This window comes from Lethenteron reissneri, chromosome 17, assembly GCF_015708825.2.
Source record: "Lethenteron reissneri isolate LAM-NWPU_2019-01 chromosome 17, ASM1570882v1, whole genome shotgun sequence".
Taxonomy (NCBI): domain Eukaryota; kingdom Metazoa; phylum Chordata; class Hyperoartia; order Petromyzontiformes; family Petromyzontidae; genus Lethenteron; species Lethenteron reissneri.
In genome coordinates, this window is record NC_083795.1 from 11,862,089 (window position 1) to 11,889,094 (window position 27,006).

Sequence of the window (27,006 nt, forward strand, 5' to 3'; positions counted from 1 at the left end):
ACGTCTATTAAAAATGCCTTTCCAGAAACGTCGCCTTTTAAATAATTTATATTTTCATGCCACAGTGTTATTGACTAATGCTTTGGTTTTTTTTTACCTATCCATTTCGCTCCTCCCTCGTGTTCCCCTCTCCTCCCGTCTGCTTTCCCTCCCTTCCTCTCTCATCTCCTCTCACCCCCCACACTCTCTCCACCTCACAGCACACTCCGCGGCGGCTCCTTTACTTACGAGACCTCTCCGGCTCGCCCTCTGCTCTCCTTTCGTGTTCTCTCTCCCCCGCGCCGCCGCCGCTCGGAGCGGGCACGAGGCGAGCAGAGCACACGACGCTCCGGGGGTGGGGGTCTAAACCCAGAACCGGGATCCTAGGGGGGGGGGGGGGCGTCCAGGAAACCCCCGTGTGAAGACACCCCGAGCCGAGAGAGATTCGTCCTCGCTCGCCTGCCTCGCACACGCATCTCAAAAGCTTCGACGGCTGCCCGCAGGTGGTGGACCGCTCTGCGCTCCATGTGAGTCGGTTCGGACGTGCGTAAAAGTGTGAACGTGGGCGCGTGTGTGTCTTTGCGCAGGTGAGTGATTGAGTGTGTCTGTGAGGGTGAGCGTCGTTGGTTGTGTGTGTTTGTCTAAGTGGGGAGCGGTAGTGTAGCGATGAGCGCGATGCGCTACGAACCTGGCGACCCGGCATTCGGGTCTCGCTCACGGCCAACACCGGTGACGATTATCTGAACCGGTCCTACCATAGGTCGACTCAGCCTCAAAATGAGTACCTGGTGCGATGTGTAAACTTTGCCACGAGGGAGACAACGGCGGCCGGGCGTGGTGTTGGCCACCCACCCATTCGTGTGCCGTGCCGGCCTTCATAGGTGCTCGCTAACAGCACTTGCCCCTACAGTCTGTTAGGGCGCGTTTAGTGGCGGACTGCGCTACGAACTGGGCATGCAACCTGAGATCGATTCCCGTGCCACGGTGAACATCAATGGCGAGCGATGTATTAACCGGTCTTGGTCATCCCCTAGATCGACTCAGCCTCAAATTAGTATACCGGACGCATTGTATAAACCTCAGCAGCAGGGAGAGAGAGGTTCCCGCTGGACGTGGTTCTGGTCATACCATCCACCCCCTTCATGCAAGTTGCCGTGTCGACCTTAATAGGTGCTCGCTAACAGAATTTGACCGAACATTCTGTGTCGGCTATACGGGCGGGGTAAAGGGCGGACCTTTGTCTTGTGTGTGTATGCGTTTTAATACGATTACGTATTAGTCCTGGGTGGTCCAGATGTCTTGTGACCCATATTTTATTTTATGAAACTTAACGTGTTTTTTTAAAGTAAGGTTTATGAATGTGTAAAGGGGGAAAAATACATTTTAGGGGTTAATTAATAGGGGGTCACGTGACATCTTGACGCACGTGCCGTCTGCTGCGCGCATGCATGTGTGATCCTCTAATTCAATTATACCCCGGCTGTCCAACGCGAATGAGTGCAGTGTGCAACCATCCATCAGTGTGTTCGCGTACATCCTAAATTGTCTTCGCTTGCAAAAATAAAAAAAACACGCAGAAAATGCAATCAGACCGTGGGTACGGGAGGGAGTTGGTAATTGAAGGTTCTGGTTATAATTAAGAGCGATTCCCGTCTCAAACGCGAATGTCGGTGTTAATGGGGGGGGGGGGGGCTGGAGGGGTGCGGGAGAGGGGCGGGAGGGGGGTGAGCAGCTGATGTATTGGTATTGGTTTGTGTCCTGAGAAATTCTCGTGTAGAGTCTCAAGTCGATCCGGATTTCGCGGTCGGCTAGCTCTGTAACCAACAATATTGTGAAGCATTTCCATCCTTATCATTTAACCCTCATATCATAATGATCATCACCATGTCACCTCATCATGATCAAACTTAGGGTTGATGATGATGATCATTAGAGGGCGTCGTTATGGCGACATGTTAACTACATCGCCTGGTGTGCAGGAGGTCGTGGGTTCGATCCCGACCACGACGCCTGCTGCTGTATATTTGGAGTTTGCGGTGTCTCTCTCCCCGTGGTCGCGTGGTTTCTTCTCCGGGTCCTCCGGTTTTTCCGTCCACATTTAGAATGAACATCACGTGTTCGGAGTCTTTGTCTGCCGTACATCTCCACGTGATGCGCCACTTCGTTGAGCTGTCTCTTGTAGCCTGGTGGATTCTGAAAAAAAAATCGCGATATAGCCTTACCTAGTAAAATACAAGTTTTAGTTGCATCGTTTATGATGATGCCACGGTCGGTCACTCATCCCGGCCAGCCTCTACGGACTGCCTCCACCCGGGGCCGTCGTGACCACAACCCGCTGTGGATGTGGTCAGCGACAGACAGACAAAAGGTGTCATCGCACGTGGCCCAAGAGTGGGGCCCACGTCCAGTCCCGGCGATGGTCCCAGAGCCCTTCCTCCCACGCTGCTCATGAAGCGGCTGTCGCTTGACTCGGCAAGACGAGCGTGTGCGATGCAAACAAAACATCGTCATGTTTCGATTTAAAGCTTTCGTGACTGCAGGTATTCATCTTCTTGGTTCTTTCGGTAAAGTCACGTAGAAGGGAAGTAATAAAATAATAAAAATAAAACATAATAAAATAATTTTATTATTATTTTTTATTATTTTATTTGATTTATTACTTCCCTTCTACGTGACTTTACCGAAAGAACCAAGAAGATCGTCATGTTATCGTCTTAATCATTATCGCCATGCCATCATTGGTCATGTTCATCATGATGATCGTCATCATCATCATCTCACAATCACCATCTCATCCTCGTTCTAATCATCATCGTCGCCGTCGTCTCGTTTGTCAGGAGCACTTAGCTTGGCACCGCAGCGAATAGTTATGGAACTGCGAGCAGAGGTGATCCAAGCTGCGTCGCGTCCTGTACAGACAGGTTTAGAGGCATTTAGGAGATAGACACAGAGAGAGACACACACACACAAAGAAAGACACACGGAGAAATGGACAGAAACAGAGAGGCGGAAGGTGGCACAGCGAGAGACACGCAGAGAGCACGGAAAGAGAGAGAGAGAGACGCACACACGAAGAGAGACATCCTGAGCGAGAGGCCGACACACACACATACAGTGGGCTTGAGCATGACACATAATCGTGACTCTGAGATGTATGTTTGTTGAATTTCTTCTGCACCATACGTAGCCAACCACACTAATCGGAGGACGATAAACTGAACACAAAAAGCTGTTGTAAAGAAATGGGATTTCAATCTCGATGATTTAAAAGTGCGTAGCTCCAGCGGCTTCCGAGTATTGGAAGGAAGAGCGTTGCAGGTGGCCGCAGGAGCGCATCTGAAAGCGCGCGATGCGGTGACCGTCTTTGTTGGATAGCCTGAAGCCACTATGATGCAGAGGTCGCAACCGGGTACCCGATACCCGTACCCGGCCGGGTACGGGTATCGGGTACCCATTTGCGACCTTGGTGCGGCCGGGTACGGGTAAGGAATCAAAACCCGTTTGCGACCTCTGCTGTGATGGCTGATGGACAAGATTGGTGAGAGAACGACCTCCTACCGTGGAAACATAGTCACGGCTAACATCAGTGGCGAGTGATATCTAAACCGGCTGTGCCACCCCCCCCCCCTCTGCTTTCTCTGCATTGTCCAGCATGGTGAAGTATGGTCACACAACCGATAACGACCGACACGGCGTGGGGGAGGCCTTGAGCCAGCAGTGGATTGACAGAGGACTGCACATTTTCGTTAATATTCTTATCATTGTGGCACTAACCCGAATATTTAATTGATGTGGATCGCAGGGTTCGTCAGTTTAACACGTATGCTTTCGCGACCAATATTATTCATAATCAACGTTTTTGGGTTTAGATCTCGTTATTTATAAATGTGTCGTAACCCTCCACCACCCGACACGGCCAATCAGTAAAAAAGTGTCACGTTGACAAAAGACAAATAGTTCACTGCTTTAGCCCACCGGTGTGTTGAAGCGTGAAACCACAACATTTACAAATTTTTAGTACGACGTTTCGCTGGTAATTGCATCCAGCATCATCGGCATAATCGGGCAATTCGCCAGAAGGTGGCCGCAGAATGGCGAATTGCCCGATGATGCTGGATGCAATTACCAGCGAAACGTCGTACTAAAAAAATTTAAATGTTGTGGTTTCACGCTTCAACACACCGTTGGGCTAAAGCAGTGAATTATTTGTCTTTTGTCAAACGTGCCACTTTTTTACTGATTGGCCGTGTCGGGTGGTGGAGGGTTACGACACATTTATAAATAACGCGATCTTAACCCAAAAACGTTGATTACGCAGGGTTCGTGTAGGTGCAACACGAGAGGAGCTTAACGCTGTCAAGGTCAGGTCGCCGGAATACAACACGGAGGATCTCCGGTTTGAAGCTTTCGTGACTGCAAGGATTCATACTCTTAGTTCTTTCGGTAAAGTCACGTAGAATTAAGTCACGTAAAATTAATAAAAATAAAACAAAAAAATTCACGACGTTTCGGAGGCAACACAAGTCTCCGTCATCAGGTGGGACCGTCACAGCCAGATTTGCTGCACCTGATGACGGAGACTTGTGTTGCCTCCGAAACGTCGTGATTGTTATTGTTTTATTTGTAGTAATTTTTATTTCATTTTTTACCTACGTGACTTTACCGAAAGAACTAAGAGGAGAATCTCCGGTCTCAGAGGATCTCGCTCACCTGCTGCCGATTGAAGATCGTTGATTGATCGGCTCACATTGCTCTGGACATTGTGTTAAACGCGAGTGTCGCTCGCGTCATTCACGGAGCTCTTTGAAAGCGAGCACAGAGCGGTTGATTGAGGAGCAAAGACATTTAAACACTTATGTTTAATAAATAAGCATGACAAATAAAATGTGTCCACTGCATAAAAAAATATATCAAGCAAATTCAACTTCGGTTAGTTTTCCAGGAGCATTCGCTAAAACAGAAAACCCCACTCCTTTGCCTATTCAATAACCACAACACACCACTGCAGTGAATAATGCATTATGCAAATACATTAAGGTATATTTATACTGTTGGAGAGGTGGTGCGGTGCTTAGCACACGGCTCTATTAGATAAATATTCTAATTCTGAACCTCCATGACTAACATAGTATGGGGAGGCCTTCATCTCGATGTGTATTCGTATAGATGTACCATCATTGTTATTTTATATTTCAACATGTCGCAAGTACCAACGCAAAACTAACTCTGCAAATTACGCCCCGCTGCGCCGGGTGATTGTGTCGTATCATCGCCGTCCGTGACAGAGGAAAGCTCCAGAGATCAGACAATGATGGAGGGAGTTTTAGTTTGAGCCGGAGACCTGCCATTGGCTAGAGAGATAAACAGAAAGAGTCGCACATTTGACCCGAACTGTTAACCCTGACCCTCTAGCTTAACCCTAATTGTCCGGTTGTCGTCCGATCAGTGGACGCATAAGCGTTGCCTAATCGGGGTTAGGATGAGAGGTTACAGAGAAGGTGATTTGTCATCAATCGTTGATCTCCAGGGGCTATAGCCAGGGCCGGGATCTTGTTCTCTAGAGCTGGATCGCAATCGATTACAGCCAAATCTCGCACAAAGCGACTGAATTACCATTTCGCTTTGATTTCATCGTTCACTCATGTATATGTATGTATCTCTCCAGATTTATTCTTCGCCTGCTCCAAGCCGCTCCAGCATCTCCCGGGTCTCTCTCGCGATGTGGGATGCCGTGGTGCGTGCGCCGTTGCTCCTGCCGTTACTCCTGATGTTCAGGTGAGTCCCGTGAAGTATGGAACTCATTCTCGATTAAGGACGGTTGGCTACGTACGGTGCGAAAGAAGTTCAACATACGTACGTACATTACTATTCATATCCATTTAATTTTACAGGTATCTATTTCACAATTATTGTTTTTTTATTTCCCTTGTGCTAATCGGCGTTATGTCAGTGCAACCCTCAATTTTTAAATGACGACCCATGGAAGTGGATGTTGCAGAGCTACCTCTGAGATTATCTTCATGGTCGGGAGAAGCACTTTCGTACCCGCTTTGCGTCACTGTGTGAGCAATGTTCGTCACGTGACAGTCAAAACTAATTCTTTATTTTTTATTCTCAGAGGTGAAATTTAGGCCGAAAATTAAGTGCAGAACCAAACTTAATGCGATGGCTTTTTCATTTGTGCGCAGTCACTGGGCTGAGACCATCAACCCACTACATTTGAGAGCCCCAGTTTTCATAACAGGTGACCCAGATCTCACTGTCATCAATCGAGCATGACATTTTGCTTCAAGGAAGATGTGGCCAGATTAAAAAAAAAAGAAAAACCTGTCACGTTGCCCATAGACTACAGAGTCATCTGGTCCAACACCAGTGGAGACTCGGGCTCTAAGAAAAGCCGTCTCGGGTGTGGACCAATCAATTTCAAGGACAGTGCATATCATTATCAGAGTTGTCTCTTTTTGTTTGCAATTTGACCGCATTGTGTTGTGGTTATTGCAAACATGATCCCTTGTATAAAGGTGTCAGTTTTGGTGCCAGATGAAAGGGTAAAAACCTATGACTAGTCATGCGGTAGTACGCGAATGATGCTCTTTCCACCCAGCCACGCACCACATGTCTCAGCCCAAGCTCCTATCCTGCTTCACAAAGCTGCACGGTACCATACGCATGAAAGTATGGCCAATCAAACCACTGCCCCCCTACCGTCTCCTCTCACCGACACGGCAGGGAGACGTCTCCATCCAGCGGTAGATTGACAAAGGGGCTGTAGTAATGCTGTAATGTAATTGCATGTTGAACTTATTTCGCACGGTACATAGCCAACCGTGCTAATCGGCAGTGCGGGGGAAGGACAACAAACTAAACACAAAAAGCAGTTCTAAAGAAATGAGCTTTCAATCTATACGGTTTAAAAAAAGTGTATAGCTCCAGTGGCTTCCTAACATCGAAAAGGAGAGCGTTCCAGACGGCCGCGGTGACCGTCTTTGTTCGATGGCCAAGCCAAGCCAAAATGCCGCCGTCACCGCTGTCGCTGCTGTGATGATGACCGGAGCTCACGCGACATCAGCGGACGCAACTCTGACGCAAATTGCAGCGGCCAGAGCGAGCCCAGCCCGAGGCACGCCGAGACCCTCCCACCGACCGTGCAGAAGCTCATGAAGGGCTACAACCGCTACCTGAGGCCCTCGTTCGAAGGTAAGAGCATCCGCGCGCGTGTGATTTGTGTCTCTCCGCGCGAACTCGGATCGCGCCTCAACTCGCCCGCTCGAAAGGGACATCCGCGGTGTGTAACTCTGATCCTGTCGACTTGTGCTTTCGACTAGTGCAGTTGGAATGTGCGATTTTATTGAGGGGCTTACTGTGGTGTTGTCTTGGTGTGCTCTGGGACTGGTTTTCTTGCTGTTTTGCTGCCTTTCCCCAAGCTTGCATTTAGTGTTGGGAAAATCGTCAGGAATTTATGAACTTATTCAATTCGTAATCATATAATTTATTTATATTTAATTACTTTTAGTGACTTAGCTTACCTTTTCTCTATTTTGCACTCCTATGGGGTTTTGTTTGTTCGGTTTGTTGCTGTAACTTGCTGACCCGCCCCTGCTGGAGATCTGTGACAAAGAGCTTCATAGCTCATCGGATTCCTCCTCCTCATTCAGTCGAAATACAAATTCAAATTCTGAGATGCAACCCTATCCCCAGAAACAAACCTCAAGTCAGGGCAAACCACATGCACCTTCACGAGTCGAACTGATCCCATCGCTCCGTCTCCTTATCTTATTTTATATTTATAGGGCGCGCTGTGTCATGCGCGATAGGAACGGATTGCGACCGAATCACCACCGATCGTGCAGATATTGGCCAATCACAACAGAGCAGGCGGTTCACACGACGCGACACTAAACAGTGGGATTACGCTTTCCACGGATCGTTTGCCAATGAATAGAGGCAGCGTGGGAACCCTCGATTAACCCTCGATGAAACGATACAGTGATGACACACTGATGGATTCTCGATTGTGCTGTGATTCAGCGCCTTTAATCAATGCGCTTGAAATAATACAAAAAATACGTTAATAAGCAATCAGATCATTTTGATGGCAGGGGCTTTCGCGACCGATAATATGATTCCTAATTGATGTGTGGGTCAGATCGCCACGTGGGGAACAATGCCAACGTGCGCCGGATAGCCTCCTCCACCCACCCGACACAGCCAAGCAGATATACAACTGTCGCGTGACTCACGTTATTTACTCAGCTGCGTCGGGTGGAGGAGGATCGCACGACACACTTTGGCACTGTGCTCGTGCCATCTCTCCCACAAGTCGGTGATGCATCCTGCAATGGATCTCGCGTGCGCGCATTTGACGAGGGGGGGGGGGTTTCGTTCAGAATCTCGAAATTGCGAAGCAAAGCGCAGCGTCGCTTGGCTCGCTTCCCCTCTTCGCGCTCGAGTGAGCGTAGGTTTGCGGATTCCCCGCGCGTTCGCAGCCGAAAGGTTTCGCGCAGCCAGAGTTTCCATTGCTTCGCTGCACCAACTCCTACTCTACGGACCCATGGAGAGCGAGCCGCTCCTTCCTTAGTTCTCGACTCCCCCCTGACCCTGACCCCTGACCCCCCCCCCCGCACCCTGGGCCAGAAAACCCGCGTCTCCCAGTGCGACTGAGCGAGCTCTGCCCCCTCTCGTTCCTATCTCACACGAGGTCCGTGACCTCTGACAAACGAAGCCGTTTGACGGAGCTTCAATCACGCCGCCTCAATAGAACTCTCTCTCTCTCTCTTTCTCTCTCCCCGGCGCAGAAATGTGGGGCGGTGGGGGCAGGGGGAGCGCTGAAGGCTTCATAATTGAACTTGAATTTCTTTGCGTGACCCGTGCTCTGTTTGTGACCTCGTGGCAGTTCAATTCCGTCGGCCGCGGCGCATCGCGCCCACGAGTGGGGACACTCATGACGACCCCGTTGGTTAGAAATTGGTTCCGCGCCCAGCCAAACGTCCGTCCGATGCGGCGTGGAGCCTCTCCTAGGTTGGCTCAGCCTTGAAACTAGTTTCACGGACAGATGTTATTGCCGACACCTTGCGGCCAGCTGCATAAAATCTGCCAAGTGAAATCTCACCTCAGGTCACACCGATCGACATCGCAAACTCACGGGGCATTTCACTGCCACGCAACAGATCACTCGTGTGTCATTACGATGCTGTACGTATGTTGGAATTCCTTCGCACCGTACGTAGCCGACAGAGGTGCGGGGGTGAATGACAAAGAAACACGCAAAAAACAGTTCACAACGCTCGCCTTCTCTGCACGAACACAAAAACATTTTTTCAAATATTGCTCCCAATATGCCGAGAAAAGGTTCCATTTGCAACTCTCGGTTAGCAGTCGCTCACCCCGTGCATTGGAGAACGATTTGTGGCGGGCGGGGGCGGGGGCGGCAGACATCGCCAAATTGCTTCTGAGATCCACCCGGGTGACCTTTTTTCTCCTCCCCACGCTTTCCTACACCCTCTGCTGGAGGGAAACGTTCATCACAGCGCATTCACGCCGATACGTTTACATTGAGCTCAATCAAAACAAACGTAATACGACGTTTGTCGTGTAGATATTGATAACTGAGCTGAGACCACGAAGTCATCGCACGCGAGAAGCCGACGAAATCACGGGTGGCTGAAACCCAGATCTGAACTCAGGATTCTGGCGTTGTTGCCGACCCCGTGGCTCTGACCCCGTGGCCCTGACCCCGTGGCTCTGACCCCGTGGCTCTGACCCCGTGGCTCTGACCCCGTGGCTGTGACCCCGTAGCTTTGACCCCGTGGCTCTGACCCCGTGGCTCTGACCCCGTGGCTGTGACCCCGTGGCTTTGACCCCGTGGCCGTGACCCCGTGGCTGTGACCCCGTGGCTCTGACCCCATGGCTGTGATCCCGAGCCACCCGACCGCTCCACTGCTTGCGTCCGTCACTCGTTCTCTAGTTCGAGGTGCAGCCCATCCGAAGCTCTAACTGTGACACCGCGTGGCTTCAGTGACTCGCAGTTAACGGAGCTTTTGCCCGCCCGCGCGCGCGGACCCTGTGCAGAGGGATCCGTGGTGGTCGGCATGAGTCTGGACATCGCCAGCATCGACAGCATCTCGGAAATCAACATGGTACGAGCATACACACACACGTGCATATATATATATACACACACGTGCATATATATACACACACACACACACACGTGCATATATATACACACACACGTGCATATATATATACACACACACACACGTGCATATATATATATACACACACACACGTGCATATATAACGTGACGCAATTTTACCATTCAATTCCCTTAATGTTCAAGCTTCAACTGATTTTTCCTAGCCGCTTGACACATTGAGCCCCTGGGCCTGTGGTCAGCAACCGTGTTTAAAAACAACAACAACAACAGCCGCCTCGAGAAAACCAACTGGGCGACCAGCGCACGGACTTTGCCGCACGCACGCACGCTGAACTTCTTCCGCACCGTACGTAGCCACCCGTGCTTATCGGAGGTCGTCGCGATCGTTGTAACTAAGGCACCTCCTCTCCGCCCGTGTCTCCCACTCGCCGAGCATTAACGCGTCGGCCGCCCACGCGTAAAAAATTGCCACCGCAATTGACAAACAACGTTCGATTGCCGCTGGCAAACAAAGAAGCCCCGACGCTCCGCTGCGCCGTTAATCCGCCGTCGATGTGCGACGCCTCCATGTCCATCGCGGCCGAGGGATTGTTTTCTTTGAGTGCGCGGAACGACGCCGATCGAGACGGGGAACCGCGGCGTCACCACCGCGAGCTTTGCGTGAGCGCTCGTCCTGAAGACGCGTCCAATGGAGGGGGTGGCGGTGGGGAAGGGGGGGGGGTGATCACCGGGGTTATGGAGGCGCGGGTGCTGATTGGGGGTCACAAGCGATTGTGTTCACTTCCACTGAGCGAGATTTAATGGGTGCAGTCGCGGCTGTGAACGGCGGCAGCATCGTGATCTCTCCCGCTGTCTCCAATGCCAATTAGCGCTGCTGTTACCATTCATTATACAGTATATTATTATTATTTTCTTTATCCACAATTTTACCCTAATTGCTCTATGGGTATTATGTAATTCGAGACATAGGTATACATTTGGACCTCCAACGTCGCGTGTTTACCTCCCCACACCTCCGATTATCACGGTTAGCCTCGTACGGTGCCAAAGAAGTTCAACGTGCACACGTGACGGCGTGCCGTAGCGTGCCGGCACGTTGTCACCGCCCCCCCCCCACGCCACCCCGACCGTGCCTCGCCACATTGACGCCTCCCTTTCTGTCGGGGCAGGACTACACGGCCACCATCTTCCTGCGCCAGCGCTGGGTAGACGAGCGGCTCTGCTTCGACGCCAACAAGAGCCTGAGCCTGGACGGGCGGCTCGTGGAGCTGCTCTGGGTGCCCGACACGTTCATCGTGGACTCGAAGCGCTCCTTCCTGCACGCCGTGACCGTGGAGAACCGCCTCATCCGCATCTTCCCCAACGGCACCGTGCTGTACGCGCTCAGGTCCGAAGCAGCCGCCGCCGCCGCCGGGCGCGGGCGTGGAGGGTGGGGGCCAAACTCGCCACGGCTAGGGCGGCCACGCAGGATGCCACCTAAGGCCACCGTTGACCAAGTTCGCACCACTTTTCTCAGCCGGCGATATCTGTCAGTAAAGTCACGTAGGTAAAAAAAAATTAATTAATAAAAGTGTTTTATTTTACTTTTATTAATTTAAATTTTTTACCGACCTGACTTTACCGGAAAAAAACCTAAGAGTATGAATCATTGCAGTCACGAAAGCTTCAAATCTAGAATCTGTCAGTAACTAAACGAAACTTTTTTTTATTTTATCAGGTAAGGCCCACAGAACTGTGAAGTTCTTTTTCAGAAGCGACCTGGCCACAAATGATGGCTCAACGAAGTGGCTGGCTTGTTATGTGGAAATTGATTGCAGACAAGTACTCGAAACGCGTGTTTCTAAATGTGGAGGGAAAAACCGGAGGACCTGGATAGAAATCCACGCGAGCACAGGAATAAACATGCAAACTTTAATTATACAGGTTGGGATCGAACCCACAACCTCCTGTATACCACGCGAGGTAGTTAACATCACGCCACCCTGGTGTCCATCTCGCTACTGCAATGTTCAGTGAAATTCCGCGACCAGATCTCGGTACAAATCGATTCCTGCCATCTGGACACACACCCAGTAAAGTGTGCAATGTGCATGTCATTTTTCAAATTTTCCAAATTTGGACCATGATGCCAACGCACAACAGCCGACTCTTGCGAATTACGTCACGGGATCTTTGATGTTTGCTGTGAAGCGGATGGCGTAGAGTCACGTCCGGGCCAATGGAGTGAACACGACTGCAGAAACGAGAGGGATCGAACGAGGCAGTCAAAATTAGACAAAGAGAATAGTCGATTCGTGATGCCACGAACCGACTGATGATTATTCATTGAAGTTACTGACATTTATTGTTCAACAAATCAATGCCTATCTTCCCAGTCCTCCCAATACGAGACAGAATGCACCGGGGGAAACAATAGAAATGACACCCTTAGAACCATTGAAAACTCGTGTTAAGATGACGAAGGGTACTCACTGCGATCTTGCATAATGCTCACTCTGCTCCCTGTCTCGCGCTGTCACGAGGCAACCTCGTGCTTTCCGACAGTGACTGCAAGGTCTCAAGTCGCACCACAGACAGATCTCCCTGGTCAAGTAGCCGGGGCAACCGGCTAAAACGGGACCGGTCATCCGTGTAGAACGAATCAAAGTAAACTCGGCTACGTGGCAGAGAGCCCGTTGCCCATCTTTCTATCCCCTGGCATTTGTGTTGATGATTGCGTGTGCGTCATAACGTGATGTCACGGGCCCGCACACAGTGCCTCGACAAAAAATAAACACGCAGAAAAAAACACACTCAGCTAAACTGCGAGGCGTCTGTCTGGAGACGCAGCCTTTTGGACGCCAGGAGTAAATGTCGATGGCGTTGCTCGTTCCGCACCCCCCGCAGAATAACCGCGACGGTGGCGTGCAACATGGACCTCACCAAGTACCCGATGGACAAGCAGTCGTGCACCCTGCAGCTGGAGAGCTGTGAGTGCGGCACTCGCTCACGCCAAGAAGTCGTCGCCACGTGACGCACTGTTGCCCCGTGCGTGCGTGTGAGCGTGCGTGCGTGCTTGCGTGTGAGCGTGCGTGTGAGCGTGCGTGCGTGTGTGCATGCGTGCGTGTGTGCGTGTGAGTGTGTGCGTGCGTGCGTGTGAGTGTGCGTGTGAGCGTGCGTGTGTGCGTGTGAGCGTGTGTGCGTGCTTGCGTGCGTGCGTGTGAGCGTGCGTGTGTGCGTGCGTCTGAGCGTGCGTGCGAGCGTGTGTGCGTGTGAGCGTGCGTGTGTGCGTGCGTCTGAGCGTGCGTGCGAGCGTGTGTGCGTGTGAGCGTGCGTGTGTGCGTGCTTGCGTGCGTGTGAGCGTGCGTGTGAGCGAGTGGTGGCTCAGCGGTGAGCGTGCTGCGAATCCGGCAACCCAATTTCGATTCCCGCTCACGGCCAACACCGGTGAGGATTAGGGGACGTCCATAAATGACGTCACGCACCTGGGCGGCGGGGGGTCAGACATTCTTGACGATGTGTGACGAGGGGAGGGGGGTTGATAAATGTGACGTCACATCAAAATGCGCAACTTTAAAGAAATATAGACAACACGTTCTACTTCATTAAATAGACTTTTTGATAAATGTTTTCTCCGACAACATCAGAGTGCAGCGGCACATTAAACACGCATGACAATGACAATAGTTTAAAGCGATTTGAAGCATGTTTTTTTTGGGGGGGGTGGGGGCAGAGCTTTGTGACGTCATATTTGAGGGGGGGGGTTTGACTTTTTGTGACGCCACGTGACGAGGGGGGGAGGGGGTCAAAAATCGTCCAGAATCGCGTGACATCATTTATGGACGGCCCCTTATCTGAACCGGTCCTGGGCCTCCTCAAATGGCTACCTGGTGCGATGTGTAAACATCGCCACTCGGCAAACTAAGGTGGCCGGGCATAGTGCTGACCACCCACCCCCTCGTGTGCCATATCGCCCTTCATATGCCCTCCTTACAAATGGCACTTGCCCCAGCACTGTCTTGGGCTATACGGGGGATATTTGTCTTTGTGTGCGCGTACCGCAGGGGGCTACAACACGGACGACATGGTCTTCTACTGGACGCGGGGAAACGACTCCGTGCGGGGTCTGGAGAACCTCCGCCTGGCCCAGTACACGGTGGAGGAGCAGTTCACATCCGTGTCGGAGGCCGTGTACGAGACAGGCAAGACGGGGACGGGCACGCGGACACGGTCAAATCGTCTCGTGAGAGTCGGAGCCGTCCTAGTTGTCGTACCTGGACGGGGGGGACTTGCCCAGAAATACTTTATACGATTGGGGGGCTACGAGAGATGCACGAGGGAACAACACGGGGAGCGAATGTTTCGTTTGTTTACACGCTTCCTTTGATCCGTTGATCTTTTGTCCACACGAGTTGCAATCACATCTGAAGGCCATTAAAACTTTGAAACGGCGTGTGAAGATAAGTTTAAAGTTTATTTTTAACGCGGTGAGAACTCAAGAGACCATCACAGCTTCATTTGCAGGGGTGACCTGGGGGCATGGGTCTGCCAATGGGGTGGGGGGGTGGGGGGGTGGAGGCGATGATTGCCGCTGTGTGCGTGTAATCCGTAATGAGTAATCTGCTCGGTCATTTTCGCATTTGGCAAATTTGGACGCTGACGCCAAAGGATCTTTAACGTCTGCTGTGAGTTAAGCAGGCGGCGCGTAGTAGTAGTAGTTGCTTTATTATGACGGGTTATTGCAACTGTGGTAAAACTACGACTACTACAATTGCATTTTACCAGCTAAGGCTCGCGGAGCTTCATAGCTTTTTTTCAGAAGCGACCTCGCCATCAAAAATGATATCTCAACGAAATGGCTTCTTATCATCACGTGGAAATGTATAGCATCCAAATACTCTAAATGGATGGCGATTCTAAATGTGGAGGGAAAAACCAGAGGACCTGGAGAAAAGCAAACTCCACCATATATAGCAAGCATCAGGGTTGGAATCGAACCCATACCTGGCAATGCAGTTCCCATCTCACCACTGCGGCGGCCTGGTAATATCCAGGCCAGCCGCTGGATTTGAACCGCGAACCCGCAGCGACAGGACGTACTACCGGGCCGTGATGTCACCGCCCCGCGATGTTGTCCCGTCCCGCGCGTTTGGTGCCCGGCGCGCGCAGGGCGCTACCCGAAGCTCGTCTTCCACTTCGTGCTGCGGAGGAACATCCTCTACTTCATCCTGGAGACCTACGTGCCCTCCATCCTCCTCGTCGTCCTCTCCTGGGTCTCCTTCTGGATCAGCCAGTCCTCCGTGCCAGCTCGCATCTGCATCGGTGAGCGGTGGAGGGGGTGGGGGCTGTGGTGGTACCGGCCCCATTGAGGGCCCGCGACAGAAATTATTTTTGAAGGCCACCCCACGCACTCCGTCCTGTACTCTGCCAGTTGTTCACAACCGGGAGTATGTGGACCGCTCGGGGTAATGGCAGTGTCTTAGGGTGGTAGGTGAGATGATTTGTAAATGTGCCTTAGACTGTCAGATTAATTGTGCTCAATATGTTTTACATTATTGATGTTCGTTATTCGTACATGTATTTATTGCTCAGAACCATGTTCGGTCAGGCAAGGGGGGTACTCGGTTGAAACAAAAGCCAACAAGGGGTAGAGTAGCCAAGCAAGGTTGAGCACCACTGTCCCACGCTACCAATGAGCGACTGGCTTCATGCGTGGGAGGGAAGCAAATCCGCTGGGAAAAGAACCCACCAATCGTGCGAGGGTGTGGCACTCATCAAAGCCATCTCCTCCGCGGCCTATTTCTTTCCAGGTGCAAATTTCTTTCGACGTTTTAAGTATCAACGGGTGGCCCCGTCCTCAAAAAGCCCACCACGAATGCGAGTGGCTAACATCCAAAATTCCGCACAGATGGATTGAACGGCTCATCGCCATCTCCTGGCAGCTTCGCGCAGCAATTTTGTTTTTACAGGCGGGCCCCCATCTTTTCCCACCCGCCACCTGTCAACAATGTCTCGGGGCTCTCCTCTGTCCAGCCGCCGTCGCGTGCAGGCGTCACTACAGTGCTCACCATGACCACGCTGATGATGGGTGCCCGCGCGTCGCTGCCCAACGCCAACTGCTTCATCAAGGCCATCGACGTCTACCTGGGCATCTGCTTCAGCTTCATCTTCGGAGCGCTGCTCGAGTACGCGGTGGCTCACTTCTGCACGCTGCACCACCACGACGCGGCGACGCCGGTGAGATGAGAGGCGCACGCGCCTCTGTGTGTGTGCCGATTCTATCTTTGTCTTCTTGTTTGGGTCTGTGAGTGAGTGTGCGGTAGCGTCGCGGCGAGCGCGGCCGCCCTACGAACCCGGCGACCCGAGTTCCATTCCCACTCACGGCCAACGCCAAGTGACGATTATCTGAATCGTCCCTAGGCCTCCCCTAAGTCGACTCAGCCTCAAATGAGTACCTTATCGCGTGTAAAAATATCGCCACTGGAGAGACAAAAGCGGCCGGGTGTGGTGCTGGCCACCCACCCCATCGTGTACCGTTGCGCCCTTCATAGGTGCTCGCTAACATCACTCAGGCTATACGGGGGATTTTTGTCTTTGTATTTGTGTGAGTGTGTGGGTGGTGCATCTGCCAGTCATCTCAATCAGTCAGCCCATGGCACCTGGGTCTATCCCTCCTGCCAGCAAGCCTTCGACACTTCACGTGGCCTTAAAGCTCACATAGCCTGGCACAAGCTCACCGGTGATGTCACTGCCACTTAGTGGCGAATGGTGGTTGTTGTTGTGTGTGTGTGTTCCTTTGTCCCCCCCAGTGTTTACACCTTCATAGGTCCTTGCTCACAGCACTTGTCCCAAAGAGTCTGTTAAGGGCTATGCGGGGGATCTGTGTGCGTGCCTCCATCCAGGACGACCTCTCCCACGACGACGGCCGCGACAGGAACGGCAGCGTCTCCTCCGTCTCGCGCGCGGACGCCGACGCAGAGCGACCAGCACGCCGTTCCGCCTCCTCCAGATCCGCGTCCGCCCGGGACGCGCCCCCACTGCCGACGGACGGGAGCCGACCGCCCCCCGGGGTGGTCTCGGTGCCCCCGCAGGCTGCGTGGCCCACGACCCGCGCTGCAAGTCGCCGAGCCGGCGGTTTCTGCACCGTCCGGAACCCTCACCACATCGACAACTACTCCAGGAAGGCCTTCCCCCTCCTGTTTGTACTCGTGAACCTCCTCTACTGGTGCTACTACTTGTTCCTCTGATTTCTCGTCTTCCTCGTGGAGGGAAGGGGCCTTCCCTCCGGCGTGGCCGAATTTCGCACACGGGGCCAGTCGCGAGCGGCCGGCCCGCACCACCGCCCGGGGACGCGGGACGCTTTATTTCGGAGAGCAGAAAGAGGTCGCGGGCGGTGTGAGCATCAGAAGCGAATACAAAATACGGTGAAAAGCACATTCATTCACAGACACACACACATCGCGGTGGTTAGGGAGGGAGGGGAGCGAGCAGCTTCGGGGTAGAACATTCTAACCTAGCGTTAGCCCTACTACGCCTGACTCTCAGTAACTCGCCAACCAGACACGGGGACTAACCCTCCCGCTGACCCTGACCTGAACCAACCAGCCAATCAGACACGGGGACTAGCCCTCCCACTGACCCTGACCTGAACCAGCCAGCCAATCAAACACGGGGACTAGCCCTCCCACTGACCCAACCATAACCAACTAGCGATTACAGAAGTGTCGTGATATGTTGAGCACAATTAGGTCCTGGCGCAGTTGTAACGGTAAGCGATTGCCATTGTTTACAATTACACTGTGTAACAAATTTTTTTCGTGTTCCTGGGTAGTAAGTGTTATTTCCTAATTGCTTATGCCTCAAAAGTACAGAAAATGGCAAAAGTACACAGAGTACTTTTTCGCTCCTGTCTTGATAAATTGGCCACAGATGTAGCAAAATGCGTCTGCCGGATGCTTGCAGCCTCTTGATGCAATCTCAGAAAAATGCAGAAATGTATCCACTTAGGCAGCTGGAACTAAACTGAACTAGTGGGCTTAAGGCCCTGTATTTATACTCAGCACTGAATCTATCTGGAATGTTCTGGAAAATAGGTACATTTAAAAATATCACTGTCCTGGTCACAAAAACAAAGTTTGTGGGGAATAATAGCCATTTTCTATGCTTTTTAGGCATAAGCAATTAGGAAATAACACCCAGGAACAAATATTGTGTTACATAGTGTTATCATCATTATATTGCTTGCCTTTGACCAGGTGTAATTCTGTAGAATCACCCTCATCATCACCAGCATCGATTAAGAGTGACCATTATCAAATGCATGCTTCCATACCGGGCTTAATCTCTAATTTTATATTTCACCACTGCAAGCTAGGCCGGCGTGGAATAAGGCACTACCACGAGAGTGCAAGGTGTGTCTGTATTTAATGATATCTATAATGTTGTACCCTTTACGATTCCGACACTCTGCCGCAGTATCGTGAGGACAAACATAGGGCAAGACCGATGTGTGACGTGCCAATGTAAACACTGGAACAGCGTTCCAGACTGCTCTGGCTGAAATTAAGCCCTGCTTCCGTTTGGAAAGCCTTATTTATTCTCAATATTCATATTAATTGTAACTTTTGCGTGATTTATTGTGTTCAGTATGCACTGGAAAGACCTATAATGCAACGTGATTTTTTATTAATATATAATACTGCAGTATGAATATGAATTAAATCCCACACATTATTTATTTAGATCACACACGTAACTTATGTAAGGCATATATTTATTTCTATGGACGTGAATTAATTTATGAATATTACATTGAGATGTGCAGGCTGGATGTTAAGTCATGCTGTCAGTTACCCCACCCCGCAAGCCCCTTGCAGGAAGTTTTGACTGGGTCCCTTGAAAATAGGTCAAGGAAATAGGTCAAAAGGTACTGCCCCTGATGACCTCTCAATCTCAGTCCTCGTGACCCATCACGGGCCCACGTTTGCGCCCTTCAAATACGATTCAAAGTCACTACACGCTGCACGCTGCACGAGCCCGATGATTGGTAAACACGAATAACGTTATCTCTTAAATTTGTACCAGCGCTCTTCACGTCACGCGGTACACAAACATTCAAAGAACAGACTGTTGGGGCAAGCGCTGTTAGCGAGCACCTATGAAGACACGGCGCACAAGGGGGTGAGTGGCCAGCACCACGCCCGGCCACCTTTGTCTCCCTGGCGATGTTTACACATCGCACTAGGTACTCATTTGAGGCTGAGTCGACCTAGGGGAGCACCAGGACCGGTTCAGATAATTGTCGCTGGTGTTGCCCGCGAGCGGGAATCGAACTCGGGTTGCCAGGTTCCTAGCGCGGGCGCACTAACCACTACACTACCACTCCCCACACCGTGGCACACACACACCCGTACACGTAATTTGCATCAGTGCTCGTCACGTGTCTGCGTGGAAGCCACGCAGACACGATGACCGAGTATGAATCGGCACTTCCTGAGGTGTCACGTGGAACGTATCCGTTGCACATCGAGGGCGGGCAGCGCGTGACAACTTGTATTTTGAAACGAACATGTTAGGGGCCGTCCATAAATGACGTCACGCGATTTTGGACGATTTTTGACCCCCCCCCCCTCGTCACACGGCGTCACGTAAAGTCAGACCCCCCCTCAAATATGAAGTCACAAAGCTCTGCCCCCCCCCCAAAACCATATTTCCATTTTGAAAATAAAACATGCTTCAAATCGCTTTAAACTATTGTCATTGTAGTGCGTATTTAATGTGGCGCTGCACTCTGATGTGGTAGGAGAAAACATTTATCAAAACGTCTATTTAATTCAGTAGAACGTGTTGTCTATATTTATTTAAAGTTGCGCATTTTGATGTGACGTCACATTTCTCACCCCCCCCCCCCCCTCGTCACACATCGTCACAAATGTCTGACCCCCCCCCCCCCCCAGGTGCGTGACGTCATTTATGGAAGGCCCCCTTATGTGGTAGACATGCAAAAGGCGGATCGTGGTGAATCGCGAGGATTGATCGGAGGTATCGAGAAAACACCGCCGGTACTCTCATATCCAGATTGTGTTGTGATACAGGGCAGATCTATTTATAGATACCCCGCCGATTTCTGATGTCGCCTCGTCGATTGAATATTGTGAAATAGTGCAATGAAATTGGCGGGAGACGTCTCGAAGTCTTTGAGATAAAATGTTGTCTTCTCTGTAGGCTGATGGAATCCCGATTACTTCATTGGGGGTATCTATCAATGGCTCAGTCAGTCATGTTTTTTTTGCCAAGGTCTAATTTGACGACTCACGCGCCACGGTTATTAACCAATCGTCCCAGAAGATTTTGCGAACACTTCAATGCAAAGAAAACACCCATAGATGTTTATTTTATTTTCTCCATCACGTAGAAGGAACAAAAAATATCTTGGAGAAAAAGAAGCCGTCGCACGCTCCGAGTTGTCCCACTGGGTTGCCCACGTTGTTGATTGGCGTGGGGGGAGCGTTTGAGCCGTGCGTGTGCGTGTGTGTGACAGGTATTGTCAAAGCCAATGCTGCAGCTGCTGCTGCTCCTTGCAAACTAAACTATGTTCATTTGACCAGGCAAGGCCCACTGAGCTATGTAACTATTCTTGAGAAGCGACCAGGCCACAATAATGTTAGCTCAACGATGTGGCTTTGTCACACGGGACATTTATAGCAGCCAAACAATTCTCCAAACGCGTGATGTCGATTCTAAACGTGGAGGGGAAAACCGGAGGACCCCGATGAAAAATCCACACGACCACGGAGAGAGCGAACATGCAGACTCCACATCTACAGGTGTCAGGGTCGGGATCCAACCCACGACCTCCTGTACACCTGGCGAGGTAGTTAACATCTCCTAGCCACCGTGATGATGATGAGAGAGAGACACGCAAACTCTAAATGTACAGCAGCAGGCGTCAGGGTCAGGATCGAACCCACGACCTCCTGTACACCTGGCGAGGTAGTTAACATCTCCTAGCCACCGTGATGATGATGAGAGAGAGACACGCAAACTCCAAATGTACAGCAGCAGGCGTCAGGGTCAGGATCGAACCCACGACCTCCTGTACACCTGGCGAGGTAGTTAACATCTCCTAGCCACCGTGGCGTCCTACGACTGACCAACACGCGGCTCCGTGTGAGTCGCGCGGGTCCAGCACGGCGCCCATCTCGCGTGTTGGAGGAAACCTGGCAGGGGACAGCACGCGCAGAGGGCGATGCGTGACACGGACGAACTGCGCTCACAAAACCCACTTGCTGTACTGCCACGCCTTTGTCACCTTGCAGCCCAGCGGCGTTTGGGCAGCTGAACAAATGTTCTTTACGTGATCCGCCAACTCTTGCATCCAAAGCGTATTTAGTTTTTTTTGTCGCTCGTTCGCAAAACGCGAGCTGGATCGATGACGACGATCGTAAGTTGCTATGCTGAACTTTTTTCGCGCCGTACGTGGCCAAGCCGCGCTAATGGGAGGTGGGAATATTTGGCGAGGAACTCCGCATGAATCGCTCGGCCAGCTCAGCCAGCGCCTCCCGAGATCCCTGACCTCCAGCGCTGATTGGTCGTCGGTCTGTCGTCAAATTAACCCCGGGAGTCAGATTGCGAATGAAGGGGGGGGGGGGCCCGCTACAAGAAGAACAATGCCAGGCATGGTGCCATTAGCGTCAGTGGTGAACCTGCGATTGCCCTTACATCTGCTATTCGTGTATGAGGTCATTCGGGGTTAATTGCCGGATTGTTGAAAATCAGCATTGTGGTGTAGAGTCAGGCTGATGAAAGAGAGAGGGGGAATAATCGTTCGAGAGACGGGTTCGTTTGTGGCTTGTATGTACGTGCGTTGAGCTTCGCAGAGCACGTAGCCAACCGTGCTAATCGGACGTATGGAAACATCGTTTGAAACGCCGTGCCCGGATTAGTCCATCGAGCAGTCATCATCAGCAGCAGCAGTGATCGATCCACTGCTGGATGAAGGCGTCCCGAAGCCATTGCCATCTCTGACGGTCAGTGGAGGCTCGTGACATCCCCACGAGGTGGGGCTGTTGTGAGTGACCTCTGAAACGACGGTGTTCTGATTAAGAAAAACCTCGTCGTGTTATTGGCCTCCTCGTGAAAGTGATACAACCGTCTTTTCTACCAACGGTAGGCATTCATAAACAACACGAAACACAACAACAAAGCACTCAAATGCTGTCCCCGTGACCCTCAAGTCCACGCTACACAACCCATTTGACACCTCTAAAAGCCTAAAGAACAATTAAAGATTAGCTGCCACGACTCAACAGATTAGCCAAGGCAACCAAGACACCGCGCACCGTGCAATAACAGTCGCATGTCGTCGTGAAGGCCGTGAGCTGCTACATGTCACGGTGCGACCTCGCATCGCGACATCGTCTCTCGTCACAGCCACGGCCGCCGTTGTCACCGCCCTGAATGGGTCTCAAGCGGCGTGGCCACAATGCGAGAAGCTCGTCGCGATGAAGAGAAATCTCTCACTCGGACGCCTTGACGGCCGCCGCGAGACCTCCCAGAGGCACAAATCAAGACTGCGGTGTGGCAGCGGTTTCTGATATGAACAACTTAAAATGTTATCTTCGCTCGGCGATTCACGTTGAAAGACCCATCGCGTTTTATTTTCCTTTAAACACAAACAGAACAATTGATAGAAAAGTATTTTTTTACTAGGAAAAAATAAATTTCGATGTAAAGCTTTCGTGACTGCATGGATTCATCTTCTTGGTTCTTTCGGTAAAGTCACGTAGAAGGGAAATAATAAAATAATAATAATAGAAAGTAAAACATAATTTCTCATCTCCAACTGTTCGGTGGGGCGACGCGCCTAAGGGGCGAACCGCGCCTGCTCACGGCCCTGCATTGTCACGGCGCCCCCGGCACCTGCACGCGAAACTGATTTTATTTTAGTTTGCATGACCCCCATCTCCGTCAGTGTTTGCAATTGAGTCATTCTCGACCACAGGGTCTCAGGGGATGGCGTTCAAATCCCAGCGAAACCGCGGGTTTACGTCGGGGGATGCGTTCCCGAAACGCGCGACGACGAATTGATATGGGAGCGTGGGTCAATCAAATCGACGTGCAGAGTGGTTGGTGTGGAGGCCAAGGCTGAGAGGCGACGCATAACGAGATGCTGTCAGCGACGTAAGTGTGGGGCTCGAGGCGAGTCGGGGCGCGGTGTTCATGAAGCGACGGCGTGTTTGGGGCCGTCCATAAATGACGTCACGCACCTAGGGGGGGGGGTTAGACATTTGTGACGATGTGTGACGAGGAGGGGGGGGGGGTGAGCAATGTGACGTCACATCAAAACGCGCAACTTTAAATAAATATAGACAACACGCTTTACTTCATTAAATAGACTTTTAAATTAATGTTTTCTCCTACAACAGCAGAGTGCAGCGCCACATTAAATACGCACTATAATGGCAATAGTTCAAAGCGATTTGAAGCATGTTTTATTTTCAAAATGGAAATATGGTTTTGGGGTGGGGGGCAGAGCTTTGTGACGTCGTTATTTGAGGGGGGGTCTGACTTTTTGTGACGCCGTGTGACGAGGTGGGGGGGGGGTCAAAAATCGTCCAAAATCTCGTGACGTCATTTATGGACGGCCCCATATGACTTCTGTTTCCCGTGAAATGTGAACTATTCTATCAGGTGTCACCGACACTAAACATCGCAATGCAGAGGCTTTCTTCTGTAAAGAAGTGTAATCATAATAAAATGTGAACAAGAGTGTGTGGCGTTTCATCGTCGAGTGATTACCGGCGAAACGTCGGACTCGAATGTTGTGGGTTTACTCTGACACACAACCGGCGTGCTGAACCAGAAACGAATTGTCATGTTTTGTTTACGTGACAACTCTTGCTAATTGTCTCTGTCGGGTGGTGGCGGGTTTTAGCGACGCATTTATATTTACGCGATTTCACCCCAAAACACAAACAAAAAACCTCTTATTCTTGGTTCTTTCGATAAAGTCACGTAGAAGGGAAACAATAAAATTAAATTTATTGCTGTGGATTTCACACCTGATGATGATTGCCTGTGTTGCAGTTGAAGCGTCGTTATAATTTTATTGTTTTATATTTGTATTATTTTATTGGTTCCCTTCCACGTGACTTTACCGACAGAACCAAGAATATGAATCCCAGCAGTCACGAAAGCTTTAAATAAAAAAAAAACCTTTGGAACCTCATTTGCCAGTAAAAAATATGACAATTGTTTTTTTACCCTTCTATCTGGCAACAAAACTGACACCTTTTTTACAAGGAGTTTTGTTTGCGTAGACTACAATACCTGCAGTCATAATGCAAACAAAAAACACGTAACTCTGATAAGGATAGTGCATACATTATAAGAGTTGTGTTTTTTGTTTGCATTATGACTGCAGGTATTGTGGTCTATGCAAACATGACTCCTTGTAAAAAAAAGGTGTCAGTTTTGTTGCCAGATTGAAGGGTAAATAACCAATTATCAAAAAAACTCTTATGAAGGAAGGATCCGTGGCAGTAACTAAAGGTGGCCACCAGGAGGCGCCATCACTCTAGCCGCAGGCCACAACACACACTCGGATCGCGCCTTTCAAACTCTGAAATTGCGGGACACGCGAGACGAAGCGGAGACTTGCGGCGTCTGGAAATGAGCCAGAGGAACAATTTGAGCTGATTCAATTGACTCTAATTTTTGGCTCTACGCCCCCCCCCCCCCAAAAAAAAATACACATGTATAAATAATAATGAACATTACATAAATAAACACACGCATCCACGAAAAGGGTGGAATTCAAGCAAAATACTGTCGTGCACGTCTGCACCGTTGGCTTTCATTAGGGTAGTCCAAACATTCGGCTACTCTGGGGGGAGAGGAGTAACCCCGAATCTGATCTAAAGTTGAAATGCTGCCATTCAATACTTTGCACAGAGTCCCCGTGTACCACAGCAGTGTCCAGAATGCAAGCGCGCAAGCTGCAGCAGATGATTTCATTCCGAATAAAATTTTAAAACAAAAGCACACACACACACACAACAACACAACACCCACTCGTCCACATCAGCCAACCACTTTCCAGTTTCAGAACTGCCGGTGGATGTTGTCTTTGCTCTTGCCCTCTCCGACGCTCTCGCGCTGTTGATGACTCAGTGGCGTTCCCGTTCGGGAAACCCTCCTTTCTCCTTGTTCTCTGCTTGTCACATTGCAGAAACCTCGCTGCAGTTTTCTGTTACTTTCGGCTCGCCGCGGATGTTTCTCAGGGTCGCTGGGAGCCTATAGTAGGTGGCTGGTAATGATTGGTAGCCACAGCCGTAGCGAGAGGTATGATGGATGGATGTGGTGTGCCAAGTGATGAAATCATCGAGAGAAGCGTCTCGAATCGAGAGCTCCGTCTAGTGGAGGCGATATCCGCGAGCAGTGGCGTGAGCGATTACGGGGCACATCAGTCATAGAGTCTGTCAATAGGCGAGAGACACCCATAATCTCGAAATAAGAGTGCAGGCACCTGGAAACCCAAAATTTTTAAGAAGACGGAAATACCACAATGCACTCCTTCAATAAATGCTGCTGGATCTTTAGTTTTTTTTTGCATACGCACAATGGCTGTGTTAAAGTATAACACTGGCAGTGTTACATATGCAGAGTTATTCTCCTGTATGGATGTGAAAGTTGGGAAATTGCACAGACCCTACAGAGCAAACTCGAAGCAACAGGCATGTGTGTGTTTTAAGGAGGATGTTAAACATTTCACGGCAAAACAAGATGGGTGGTAAATGTGTTACAGAGAACAGGCTAAACTGCGATAAAATGTTACAAGTTGGATTTCTTGGACATTTAATCGGAAAACAAGGAACTGATTATCCATGTTTTGACTGGGAAAATGTGAGATACAAGAAGCTGGCGAAGACAGCGACTTGGGTTACAGAAGCACTTTGAACAATTGGATGCAAATGCGAGTTGTCCGATACAAAGTTTTCTCCTTGGTTCTTTCGGTAAAGTCACGTAGAAGGGAAATAATAAAATAATAAAATAATAAAAATAAACATTATAAAATAATAATATAATTGTATTATGTTTTATTTTTATTAGATTTTATTATTTTATTATTTCCCTTCTACGTGACTTTACCGAAAGAACCAAGAAGATGAATCCCTGCAGTCACGAAAGCTTTAAATCGAAATTTACGATGCAAAGTTATAGAATTAATATCAGTGACAGGAGCCAAATGAAAGGAAGGCCGCGAACGGCAACGTCTTGGAGAGCACGTGGCTTTGTCGGCGTTGTTGCGTCTTGTTTGAAACTCACAATCGACGGGGGCTGCACCTATACCTTCAGGGTGCCTTCAGAATCTCCCTCTGCAAAATGTCCAAACTCCCCGTGCGGGCCCATCCCTTCGGGGCTGCAGGAAGGCAAAGTAATTTGAAGACAAATTGGAGAAGCCAAAGGTCGTTACTTTGGAGAATCTCAACTTTATATATTTTTTTTCTTTCTATCTTTCTTGCAAACGAAGGCCAAACGAAAAGAAGAAAACCGCGGGAGAGATTTTGACTCATCGCAATCCCAGAGGCCGTCTGGTGTCTGGAAACTATTTTCTCTTTTGCACTGAAGCTTGCAGACACTCCACGTGAAGGGTGTTTCAGTTGATATATGTTAAGGAGGGAAAAACACCAGTCAATGTTGTTTCATAGTGAATTACATGCTCAGGATTTTCCATTAGAAATGGTGAGTTTAAAAAGAAATAAAAAAAACATTACACTGCCCATAGTGTCATGCAGATTGTTCCTGATCTCACTTTGTACCGACAGTATTTAAGAGCTAACACAATGCGATTGATGCCCAAAGTCGGAGAAGCAGCGCACACAATGCC

The 27,006-nt window shown here is 50.3% G+C and overlaps 1 protein-coding gene across 2 annotated transcripts; it reads left to right on the top strand.

The window, feature by feature from the left end:
- Window positions 1-428: 428 nt before the first annotated feature.
- LOC133343493 (gamma-aminobutyric acid receptor subunit pi-like) lies at window positions 429-17,668 on the top strand. 2 transcript variants are annotated; one of them, XM_061553153.1, is made up of 10 exons: window positions 429-506; window positions 5,645-5,754; window positions 7,076-7,176; window positions 10,048-10,115; window positions 11,306-11,523; window positions 13,023-13,105; window positions 14,180-14,317; window positions 15,285-15,437; window positions 16,165-16,352; window positions 17,018-17,668. In XM_061553153.1, the coding sequence occupies exons 2-10, from the start codon at window positions 5,699-5,701 to the stop codon at window positions 17,360-17,362; spliced, it is 1,350 nt and encodes a 449-aa protein (XP_061409137.1). In that variant the 5' UTR covers window positions 429-506; window positions 5,645-5,698; the 3' UTR covers window positions 17,363-17,668. The 2 variants fall into 2 exon arrangements, with proteins under 2 accessions (XP_061409137.1, XP_061409136.1); XM_061553152.1 differs by lacking the exon at window positions 429-506 and having other exon boundaries at window positions 5,515-5,754.
- Window positions 17,669-27,006: the final 9,338 nt, after the last annotated feature.

Coding starts and splice junctions, on each gene's coding strand:
- LOC133343493 (XM_061553152.1), top strand. CDS start 5,621: ATGTATATGTATGTATCTCTCCAGATTTATTCTTCGCCTGCTCCAAGC. Junction 7,177..10,047: donor CCTGAGGCCCTCGTTCGAAG/GTAAGAGCATCC, acceptor GACCCTGTGCAG/AGGGATCCGTGGTGGTCGGC. Junction 13,106..14,179: donor CACCCTGCAGCTGGAGAGCT/GTGAGTGCGGCA, acceptor CGCGTACCGCAG/GGGGCTACAACACGGACGAC.